Here is a 12,360-nt window from a genome sequence, read left to right on the forward strand (position 1 = left end):
TTCCATCCGTTGTGAGCAAGGAGCTGCTGGCAGGGAGTGGGGTGAGCCTGGTGGCAGTGGCCAGGGCCAGCTGAGAGTCCCCATCACAAGAGCAGCCTGCCGTGACAAGACAGATCTGAGGAGGATCCGGGAAGCCCAGGGACAGGATTGGCTCCATGTCCAGGCACTGGCATGGCTGCAGCGTAGCTCAGGCAAGGAGCAGGGTGGCAGCCTGGATTTAAATGCAGCTTCTGTGCCAGGGGACAGTCTCACATATCAGATATTCAGTCCCATGTGCCAGCTTTGGTGGGTTTGGGGGGTGTTAATGGCTCCTTCTGGCAGGGCTGGTGGGTGGGATGAACCTACCTGGCCTTCCTAGCAGAATTCTGCTTTTACTGCCAAAATAGCTCCCGTTAAGTGTGAGAATCAGGGTGCACACAGCCTGGGGGTTGCAGCCTGGAGGGAGCTGACGTGGCTTTGCTTTGCAAAGCTTCAGCATGGAAGCAGGGGGTGTGGGGAGGGTAATGGGGTGAGCAAGAGTCCGATCCTCCTGCATGTCTGCCAAGGAGTCCCAGGGTGTCCCACACAAACCCCACGCCTTGCTGCTGGCCCCCTTGCTGATTGCCTTTGTTTTCATTGCAGAAGCTTGGAGATTTAAAAAAAAAAAAAAAAAAAAAAGGGGGTGGGATATGAAGAGGAAAACTAATATGATTAAGGCAGGATTTGGGCACTGCCGGAGAGCTGCCGTAGGTGGTGGGTATTAGCAGTAACAGCTGCTGCGCTTCCCATTAGAGGAGAAAGCGAAGAAGGTCCCTGAAAGGATGGGTCTCCGGCAGGCCGGGAGGGCAGCGGTGGCGGCGAGCCCGCAGGCGTACGTGTCCCGAGGTAAGTGACAGCGGCACCGGCAGCCCCATCCCGGGGGGGGCTGGGGATCACGGCCCTGCTCCCCGTGCTCGAGTGGTGAGGGGTGCGGAGGGCGGCTGGGAGAGGGATGGGAAACAGCAGCGCAGCCTGGGAAATGCCCGAGGGAGAGAGCTGCTGCTGCTCGGGGTGCTTCCGTGAGCTCCTGCAAGAAATCATATCCATCGAGGGAGGTTTAGGTGTGCCTAGACGGGAGGCTGACTCCACGAAGAGGAGGCATCCTGACACTGGTCCTGCAGGGGCTGAGATATTTAGCAAAGGCTCCTGTGAGTCCCACAGGCATCTTCTGGCACATAAACGGTCGGAGTGGCACGATGCTCGGCTGTGGGAGGTTAAACTGCATCCGTCTGCTCCCTGCTTCAGGCTGGGCACAGACCGTTTCGTGTGCAGTGGTGGTTTGTTATACTCAGCTGGCAAGTTTCAGAAGTGCTAGGGATGGAGGTGTAAGCGAGACCGCCTCAGCCGCTGGTTTCCTCCTATTTATCTACATCTACTATGAAATCTAAGCCAGGAAAAGCTGCATGTTGTCAAGATGTTAGAAAGCGCTATGTTAAAAGCAAGACTACCTGCCTTACGATACCCGTTACAATAAATGCCACGCACTTGTCCTTCAGCTTCACTTTCAAAAGTGCATTCTGAAAAATCAGAATAACACAATAGCCCAGCTAATCTGGAGATACGTTTTGTTCCAGCCACCAAAGCTGAGCAGTACTAAAGACATGGTATACCAAATATTAAACTTTGACTGTGTTGAGGAAAGATGCTTGCTTGGATTAAAAATTGGAGAAGGAGAAATCCTGGCGTTAACCAAAACGGCTGCCCATTTATCTCGCTTCCAATGCACACTTCAAAGTCAGCATCGCTGCTGTCTCATCAGCAACAGCCAGCCCTGACCAACAAGGACAAGCTGGAATGCTGCTGGGCAGCTGGGGAAGGGTCTGACAGTCACTAGCAGCCCAGCGGCTCTGAGCCGCGACGTGCGGGCTGCTAAGAGGTGCCTTGTGCTCCCCCAGGGCAGAGCGGGAGGCAGCCACGTGCCATCCCACAAGATTTTCTAGAGCAAATCTCTCCCAACCGCTCCCTTCATGGGCAACTTTGCAAGAAATGCATCCTCTTGCACGACCTCCTCTCAACCCCGGCCTCAACAATTTACTGCACAATGTGAAATGCTGCGGATTATGGAGGTGGCTCCATGTGCCACAGATATCATTTATTGTCCTTTGTTTAAAGGCAGTGGGCAGGGTAGTTCCAGAACTCAGCTAATTCAAAGGCACCAGAGGGGCTCACAGGCTGCTGAAGCTGCTGCTTTGAAGTGAACCTGCCCGTTGTTTTCTGCCGTAGGATGGAGGGCGGCAGAAGAGCCCGCGTTGCCATCGCTGGCTGGGCATGCACAACCCTGTGCTTGGTCTCCTACGTGGCTGCCTTCTCACACGGCGCGAGCCTTTCTGCCTGCACTGACATGATGCCCAGGCACCTGAGAGTGCAGCTGCACAGCCCCGGCAACAACTATGTCACTGTCCACACCAACATGTCCTTCTACTTCCCAGGTGACAAGGTTCCAGGTAAGGAATAACTTCTCATTCCTGCGTCTGAAAAATACATGGTAACTAATCTCAAGCGATGGCATTAATCTTTGTGGGGGCTGGGTACAGGGACAGCTGCCCCTAGTGAGCTACGCCATCTCTCTCGTCACGTCACGAGGAAACAAACATATTTTGCAGAGGGATTCCGCTGGCGGCGCTTGGCCTGAGGTTTCTCAGGTGACAGCTGACCCCAGGTTTTCACCATGTTTTTGTCCAGCTGTTTGCCAGAGGAAGCCAGTAGGTTTGGATGCTTTGGGCGGGATCCATTTGTCTAGACCATACAGGACCTCATCGCCACGATGGCGCATGAGAGCCACCTCCAGAGGGTAAAGTTGCCTCCCCTGCCTCTCTGCACTGCACGAAGGGGTCTGGGTGGCTCACCTGACTCGTAGGTATGGCTGGGCAGCATGCCCCGGCCCCAGCATCGTTGCTCCCAAGGCAGATGCAGAGATGAGAGGCACTGCTCCCCAGCCTGGCCACTTGCCTGCTCATCCCCATGTAAAATAAAACCTCTCCGAGGGCAGCACTCAAGCTTTTGTGTATTTACAGGATGGTACCCAAACCTCCTTCCTTAAAAATGGCTGCATGCTGCCTAATGCAATGTCCTTTGGAGCTTATAATCGAGGAGAGGGAAAAAAAAAAAAAAAGACTCAAGCAAATTTTGGGAGCAATTCCATACCGCAAAGTTAAAGTCTGGCCTCCTGCATCCAGCATGTCCAAGACAGACCGTGAGGACAAAGACAGTAAAACATTTTTGCTGGTGTTGCAGGGGGTTTTCTTTTAGTTACAGTGCTACCACTGGAAAGTCCATTGCAAACAGTTCACCCCATAACTACGAGACAAATCCCTTCGTGTTCCCTGTTTTGTCTTGCAGTAACAGTGAGGAGCACCCGGGATTTTATGGGTTTTTTGCTTCAAGCTCGCAAAGTGTCTAACGATGAAATCACTGGCACATTTGTCTTCATCCCTCCTGGTTCCAAGCTGCTGACTTGCTTTGAAGATGGTGACACTGTCACCCACTCGGACAAGTCACTGAAGAGAAACCTGTCCTTCGTATGGAAAGCACCAGACCAACCCATTGGAGACATCAAGTTTTTGTAAGAGCATCACTGGTTCCTAACCAGAATTTGTGTATTCTTAGTTAAGGTCTGGCTTTATTTTTTCATCGTACTTGTCCAGCACAGTGGTTTACGTATCTTAAACCCCATATAGCTAAATACTTATCAAATGCTGCAACAGTATCCCAGCTGGTAGATAAATCACTATTTATAGCTGCTGGGTAGTGCTGCTTTTTATTTACATGGTCACTATTTTCTCACAATAAATACACTGGAAGATGACAGCATAAGCACTTAAGAAATAGAAATATTAAGGCATAAAGAGAGAACTGTGTGATCATGTTGCCTCTTTCTAAATAACACAGCCCACAGGACTTCCCTGCCTACAGAATAATCTTGTATATCACTTCTTTAAAGAAAAAATAATTAAAAATGAGTGGGTTTAAAAGAAGTTATATGTAAACATAATTATTCACAGTAGGAAGAGAGAGGGAGCACTGGGTCAAAACTTGACATCTCTATTTTGCACCAAAGTCCCAAACTGTCCAAGTATTTTGGTTCTGATTTGGAATGAAATCAAACATCTTCTAACTGGCTGTCTTAGAGGAAGCACTGAGACTTTTCATTTTGGAAGAAATTAAATTGTTACGTTTTGACTTTACAAAACCACTTAGAAGCTGCTTGGCTAAATCCTTGGCCACTCCCCAAAACACAAGTGTGCCGGTGAGTGCTGTGGCTTGTGCATCTCATCGTGATTCAACACAAATTCATTGAAACAGAAATATTGCCGCTTGCTTGGCATTTCCAGTTTTCGGTTGTTGTTTTAGATCAGGAAATACTATTAAAAACACATAAAACTCAAGCAACCAAATAAACCCAACACAAACCAAACACCACCCACTCCTAGCCACCCGCTCTTATGCGTCCTTCACCCTCTGGCTTTTGATCCTCCAGGCTGATTTCTGACAGCCTCTCGCTTTTCTCCCTATCAACAGCATCTGGAAAAACTCCTTGTTAGGCTTAAAAATGCCTCATAAGAGTCGGCTGGCACAGGAAAACCCGGGTTGTTTTCCCCTTAGCTAATTCGCAGAAGCAGCTGAGCAATCCAAGCTGAAATTCTCCCAAAACCTCCAGCTTAAATAAGGCTCTCTGGGTGAACAGTTAAAGGTTGGCCAATGCAGTTTTGGCACCTGACAAAAGGCAGAGGGTTAGACGGGCTCAAATATCAGAGGGCTGAGCAGAGAGACTTTTTTTTTTCTCTACCTATTCTGCTGTTTGTACAAGTTACATTGACTTGTTTTAATTAGTAAATACCACTGTTGTATCCCTGCCTACAGAAGATTATCAGCAGAGCTAGTCCAAGCTTTCCAAATGTGCTTCTAACAACACAGCAAATACAACAGCTTTTTTTTTTTTTTCTTCTTTTTTTTTTTTTAATTTAAGTTCCCACACATTTTTTTGGCTGATCTTGATTATGGCTGGTGATTCTTCACCCCGTATCTTTCTTATGGGGCCTGGTATCTTTTATTTGTAATATAAAATGTGTGATGGGCTAATCCTTTAAAATACTTTTGCCTTACTCCTGTCTTTGGATTAAAGCAGTCCTTGTGAATTGATCCCTGTGAAACAGTTGGATGTTTTATTAATGCCATACAGCCAGTAAATTCCTAATGTTAATTAGTAAATGCCTAATGATGTTTTAACAGCATCTCCATAGTGCAGTCATACTTTGTTTACTGGGCAAAGATCGAATCTGCTACCGTGGCTCAGCAAGGACAGAACAAAACACTTGCTGGCAGCGGCAAGAAGCCCGATTCCATAATTCCCGCAACCTCACAGGGACCAGCTGACCCACACCCCACAGGTATGGCAAACAAAGGTACGGGTTTCTTACCAACCGCTCCCCACAGAGTAGTTTTAAAGCTTATTCCAGGCAAGCATCAAAGTGACAAGTGACCCAAACAAGCTGGTGGGACCCATTTAACTCCTGTGGCCATTGGGGAGATGGCCATGGTGAACACCCTGAAGTGAGGGTATGGGTCAGCATTCAAGATGACAGAGCCAGTTCCGAGGAGGGCACCAGAAAGACAAACAGAGCTGCCTGATCTTATAATTTCAATGCAAAACCTAAAATAGAACATACTTTATGTAAAACCTCAGCCCCTTAGGACAAGCAAGTGCAATTAGCACTGCTCTCTAAATAAGCAAATACATTTGTCTCTAAATGTCACTATTGCCCTTCAGGTCTGTATTTAGTTGTATTTATGCAGCCTTTGGTCGGTAAAATGCTCCAATAATTTACTTACAACCAAATCAGACGCATTTCTCAGCATTTTCAGCATGGCACCAAGACTGGGTTTTAATTGTTTCACTTGACCATAATTTAGGCAGCAGGTTTTCCTGCTTTACTTTCCAGCTGGGTTCCCACTTAAGTGACATGAAGATTAAAAAAAAGTCACTATTATGATTCTTCCTGGCAAACATTAACACCAAGTGGGATCTGAAATAAATAAACCAAAGACAACAGACTTCTGTTCCTCCCTCCCTGCTTGTTTTCTCTCTGTGCTGGACAAGGTCCCACCTCTCCTGTGGCTGCCACCGACTCCCCGCTGCGCACCACACTGCCTGCCAGCCCCACTGGCACGGTGGCAACGCCGGCACCGGAGCCAGGTTTCGGTGTCAGGTCAGACGCCCATCCAGTCGTGGAGCCGAAGCAGCCAGCCCGGCCTTCGCGGGCTGTGTCTGGCAGGAGCAGCGGGTCCAGCGGCTGGGGGCTGGAGCCATCCCTCCCCACCCGAGACCCCGGCATGATGGACACCTTGCGAGGTTTCCTCTCCCAGGATGACACTTCCAGCTACAGCATCTCTGACAGGTAAACTAGGCGGTGGGAAGAGCTATTTCTCCAGCCCTTGTGCAGAAGGAAAATAGTACTAGTTTCCCCACAGACGAGTGAGGCTCCATGTAGGGAGGTGTCTGCAGCTCGGGGCAGGGAGACGAGAGGGTGTTTGCTTGCCCGGATCTTGAGAAATAATTCTTTGGAGATTGCACACAACAGACAGTGACAGGGAGAAAATCCAACTCTTAAAAACCCAACACTGTGCTGCTCAGCCCAGCAGAGGACCAGCCAGTGGCTGAAAAATGTGATAAAAACTATTGGTGGCTACAGTATTTTTCCAGAAGCGCATACAAATACTCAATGAAATGGCAAACTTGGCGGGCCTATTTCTCCATTTGCAGGGAAAAGGAAGAAAGGTTTCAAAAGCAATGATGAAATTTTGGGTTGAGGCTATCTGCTCAGAACTCTTAGAGGGTTTGGGCCACATGAGCTTTCATGCAACATTTCATAGTCTGGGTGAAAATGATGGGGATTCTCGAGTGGTGCAGAGCCCAGGGATTCCCACATGAGCTGCAGCAACAGGTCTCATTTACTAACCCTGCCCTTCCTCTGTCCATATCTTAGAGCAGGAAGCATTGACAGTGCTGCCACCACACGCTTGTGTTTGACGTGTAAAGAAGACAGGCAGGTAAGCAACGGAGTTGGGTAGGACGTCTTCTCCAAAGACAGAAAGGTCTAAGAGAAGATGAGGGTAAAACCTCTCTACTGCATCACAGCACCAAGCAGCCCGTGTAGCTCTCATAAGTGAAACTACACTGACACTATTAAGGGTTTTAATTTTTTTACTTTAACTGGGAATCAGTTTTTGTATCTCTTTTTTGTTTTCCTTTTGACATCGTTGCCTGAGTTTTTAAGAGTCCCCCTGTAAAAACTAAAATAACTTTTCCATATGTAGACATGACTACAGGCTTCTGGATGTTGCTGTGTTGGAAACCTGTATTTTGTTCCTGCGGAAGGCTGAGATGTTCCTTTCCAGAGATGCTGGATAGCTATCATCCATGACATTCACCAGAGGTCAAAGACTTCAGCTTTCCAAGGGACAGCCAAGGAAGCCGTGTGCTTTCCGAGGGCAGGGTCAGCCCAGGAGGCTGGATGGAGCAGAAAGGCAGAGGTGGTGGTGGTGATGGTGGGGTTAGCTACAGGTGTGGGGTGCACTCACTGGAGACAGTTGGAAGAGCAGGAGCTGGCAGATGGAATGAGTAGGTGAGAGTGCCTTTTGGGAAAGGGTGGCCTCAGGAGAGGAAGCCCAGAAAGGTGTGAAAGGACTGCAGCCTTGGGGGAGCGAGGTGGCTGTACGTACGGAAGGAGATGTGGGAGCTGGAAAGGGCATGCAAGAAATTAGTTAAAGAAAAGGAGAGCAAGAGAAGGGAGAGAAACTGAAGAATACCGGGGCTGCAGAGAGAGGAGGATGCTCAGATGGGAACCAGTGGAGAAGCTGGAAAGCAGGAATAGCTTAGACACATGGGATACAGAGTTAGCAGGGGAAGTCCAATATGCAGGGAATGGAGAGGAAAAAAATACAAGGAAAGTAAAGAACCAGATCCAGGTTGCAGGATGGCACAGGAGGAAGAGAAGTAATCTCAAAGAAAATAGAAGAGGAAGGGGCCATACAGCAGAGAATGATGAGGCAGAAATATTTAGAAAGGAGTGGAGGACTGAGAACAAGTAAAGGAGAGATGTGTAACATGGGCACCTGGCATAGGCATGGAGAGAACCTGAGAAATGACAGAAGATGGTAACCAAAGGAAAGGAACAGTTACTGTGCAAGGCAAGACCAGAAGAGCATAACGAAATAAAACTATTGAGACATTAGGCAAGAATGGAGAAAGTACAAAAAGAAAGGAAAAATGGGGTGAGATAGGGCAAGGACTTGCAAGGCAATTCCATTTTGTATCCTAAAGTCCCAAATCCTGCAGCGTATCCTTACAGCATAGTGTTTGCGTTTTAAGGGCAAGTGATCATACACATGCAATCCCAACTTTGCCAGCCAGCTACTTTACAGTTTGCAGTTCAGCCAGTGAAAGTCTTTTATTTGCTACTGTATTTTACTAGCACCTTCAGAAGCCTTTTCTTCCACAAAGAATGCTCTGACCCTCCCCTGCTTCACTTCACAGCTTGCCAGGTCTCCTACCTCAGCTTTATGCTCCTGTCACACTGTCTTCCCAGCAAGCTTTAGAAATCGCTAATGATGGTAGAGGGTGAGAGTTTCTCTGGTGTAATTAATGGATGTGTGAAAAAGCCTGCTGGGCTGGACAGGCTGGAGAGGTGCCAGCTACTGAGGGCCAGATCCAAATCTCAGTGGAGCCGAAGAAAAAACTCCAGTACATTTTCCAGGTTTTGGATGGGGGCTCAGGTGCACAGTAGGAATGGAAAAATTCATTGGGGACCTCCTAAATTGTATGACGGTTTCACCGTTAAGGCTTGGATGATATCTGCAGCAAAGCCTGGGCTGCAGAACTGGCATGGGCTGGCTGTCGTTTTGTGAGAGATAAAATAAGGTGCGTGGCACAAAACTGAGCCCCTAGGAACAGGAGTCATTCCCACGAAAATGGGTGGTTAAGCAACACTGAGGCAGCAGGTTTCAAACTGGCTGCATAGACTGAGAAAGCAAGACAGGCTCAGGGGAGAGTTCGCTGGTAGTAGGTGACTGCCCCAAAGGCCATCCCAAGCCTCCTGGGTCCCTCTGCTCCACGGTTCAATCCACAGCTTCAGAAGGGCAATACTGAATCCCAGTGGGTCTGCTGTGACCCTAAACATGACGCTTGGCTGGGGGGATCACACCTGTCCTTTCAGCATTGCCCTGGCATCACTCAAGGGGGGTACTGTTAATTAAGTGATTTTTTTGTGTGTGATAACAATGCCCGTGAAAAATGCTACCACTGCCACTGCCACAATGGGAGCTGCAGAATTTTTCTTAGGCAAAGCAGTGACCTTCCTCTCTGCCTGTGCCCTTCACCTCTGTCCCCTCCACCCACTCTGCCTTGCCCCCCTGGGACCAACTCCCAGTGCTTTGTCCCTCCTGTAGCAATTCTGATACAGATGGAGCGGCGCTGAATCTGCCTCATTTTCTAAAACTACTAAGTAACCAACCAGGGGATACAGCAAGGTTACTCCAAGGCCAAGGGGACACCTGGGTGTCAGAAATACAGAGCTGAACTGTATCATGACGTAGGCTGTGAGCATCTAATCAGCCCCCTTTCTCTTCCCTCACTGCACACCTTGTCACGTTTTTGCTTTCAAAGGCCAATACTGAGAGTGGAGCCACCTTGAAAGCCTCCCCACATGTGGCAGTGTCTCCTTCTGCACCGTATGTTCACACTCACCTGGGTGACACCACTGTGACAACAGCCTGGTTTGGTGATACCGACGCTGCCGGCAATTTGTCATCGGCTTCAAGGCAAATGGCAGAAAGAAAGCCAGCACTGCAGCCAGAGGAGGCAGATGCCAGGGGCGAGGAGGAAGAGGCGGGTGGGAACACCCTGCCATGGGTGACCAGAGCAGCTCCTGAATCTGCTGTTCCTGGGAAGGGGGAAGAGCCTGGCAGAGGAACCCGACTCCTTGCAGCCCAACTCGGCATCCTCCTGGTCTGCACCGCCGCTCTGGGCCTGGCGCTGGCAGCTGCTGTGCGCTGTGTCTGTGCCCAGCACTGCCACAAGCGGACGGAGGTCTCCTTCAGCGAGCCTGACCCTAACATCATCGCCGTCAGAGAAAACGGGGAGGTGATCCACTTCCGAAAGATCCGGGAGAATGGCTTCGTGCTGGTGCAAGCCGAGTACAACTGGGTCAGCCCCTCAAGCAGTGGGAAGAAGACAATCACCTGAACATCTGCAGGGTTGAATGCAGCGCTACAGCGGCCGGTGCAGGTGGAAATAGCCCAGATGGCACAGCACAGGTTCTAGGAAGAGGTGGTGTAGTTCCTCTCTGTGCTGCCATATAGGTAAACAAACTTGAAGCAGGCAGTTCAGACAGAGGTGTTAGTCAAAAGTATCTAAACTACAGCCGCTAAGAAAATAGAAGTTGATAGACTGTTCAGCTTGTTACACTTACTGCAATTAATATTGTATTTCTGCTCATTAGCTGTCACCGCAGCCATGACATACGCTTCCTCCGTTGCCTTAAGGGTGTAGCCAAAAATAGAAATTCTTCCTCTGCGCTGTAGTATTGTCTCCTGTTTAATTTCAGTAAAAGTTTCTAGTGTTGTATTTCTTTTTAGGAACCATAAACCCCTGATATAAACCCAACCATTCTCATTTCGGAGCTTGCTGGTTTGATTCTGTGTACTTGATATCTCTCAGATGACAAAATATTTGCCAGTAGATTTTAAGTTTCAATTTGAAAATAAAAAGCAGTAACTCATTCGTGGAGAACATTGATCTAAAGAATGCCGAATTTATCTATGGGAGCAAAGCACGGGGTGGCGGACACCAGCTTTTGGGGGAGAAACATACCTCCTTATCAGGTGCAAATGGAAGAAAACCTTTCCTGTCCATTTGCACCTGATGAGGAAGCTTGTTGAAGGCTGACAGCCAGCATTTACTTAGTCTTTTACTTCGAGTCAGCTCAGTAACACTGTGCAGAAACACGCACTGAGAAGTACCCTTCCCAGGTCACTTTGGAGATGCTCAGCAAAGGCTGTGTGGCAAGTTAATGGCGCCCTTGTACTCTGAGTTTGTGCAAACTTCTCTTCGACCACATGGTTTTCTGCAGGAAGCCACTGAAACAGCCCTTGGTAAAACATGAAGATCTTGGACACCTTCCAAGAAGGAGAGGTGATGACCACAAGGGTAAAAGTTTATTTAACTGCAGCTTTGAAAGAGTCAGAAATAGTCCTGATAAGAATCCTCTTGAGATGTACATTTTAGACTCTTTCAGAGAGCAAGAGTCACCCCTTCTGGTGTCCTTTTCTAGGATGGAGGGACTCAGATGGTCCCCAAGCTGTGTAATGGGGGTCAAACTTTGGTGCTGCAGCTTATTTCGCAGCCCACGGCAATCTCCCCTGAACTAGAGCACATAATGGCAGGACACTGATGGCTCACACGTCCTCCCCAGTGACAACCTCCCCCTCTGTCAGGAGGCCCCCATGGCCATCTCCATGCTTGATTGTCAGTCAAAGCTCTGCTCCCACATTCTCCCTTACCTTGCCATTGACTTCAGAGAAGACAGGTGGGACACAGATGAGTTCTTCTATCCAAACCCCTACAGCATGATAAACACAGTGCATCTTTTGCTAACAGTGCCTTCCATGTGCGCTCAGGAAGAGCTAGTTTCCAACCATACTACTCTACTATGATTAGTGACATGACGCTGCACACACAGCTGCACACATGCTGCACACACAGCCAAATTTCTATTGAGTTAACTTCTAGGCCTAGTAAGCCTTGGGCAAAATAAATGAGTAAGAAAAGAAGTGTACTCACAAATGTGGCTTGCAGAGGTGAGCTTCATGGTGTTAACCACTGCACTTTGAAGAGAACGGCAGCCACACCATGGCCCTTTCACTGCAGAGTAACCAAGGGTAGTGCTGTAATTGAGAAGACATTTGTTTTAGGACTCAAAAGGATGCCAGGTGAATGGTTTTATGTTCAATAAATCGAGCCTAAACACTACCTACTAGGAAGTCTACACATTTTTAAGTACAGGTCTACACACTTACAGTGGCATTCCTCCTCTGTGTCACGTGCCTTAGAAAGAATACATGTTTCTGTAACCCAGTGTAGCTGAACTGTGGAGCAACTAAAGCAGACTGCATTCAAGTCATTGTTAATGCAGCCAAAAAAAAAAAATCCTAATTAACTGAGAAAATAGGCCAACAAACTCTTTAATATTTAAAGAACTATCACATATTATTTTAAAAAGTTTCTTATGATGGCATAGCTGTTTATGAATAAATTACAAATACCTATGGCCTCTTCCACTCTCTGTC

At 48.2% G+C, this 12,360-nt stretch overlaps 1 protein-coding gene across 1 annotated transcript; it reads left to right on the forward strand.

Moving 5' to 3' along the window:
- Positions 1-682: 682 nt before the first annotated feature.
- REELD1 (reeler domain containing 1) lies at positions 683-10,631 on the forward strand. Its single transcript, XM_040582322.1, has 7 exons — positions 683-864; positions 2,242-2,462; positions 3,358-3,580; positions 5,248-5,474; positions 6,116-6,413; positions 7,002-7,065; positions 9,629-10,631. Exons 2-7 carry the CDS (start codon positions 2,243-2,245, stop codon positions 10,256-10,258), a joined length of 1,662 nt encoding a protein of 553 aa, XP_040438256.1. The 5' UTR covers positions 683-864; position 2,242; the 3' UTR covers positions 10,259-10,631.
- Positions 10,632-12,360: the final 1,729 nt, after the last annotated feature.

Source organism: Falco naumanni, chromosome 1 (assembly GCF_017639655.2).
Source record: "Falco naumanni isolate bFalNau1 chromosome 1, bFalNau1.pat, whole genome shotgun sequence".
In the NCBI taxonomy this organism is placed as follows: domain Eukaryota; kingdom Metazoa; phylum Chordata; class Aves; order Falconiformes; family Falconidae; genus Falco; species Falco naumanni.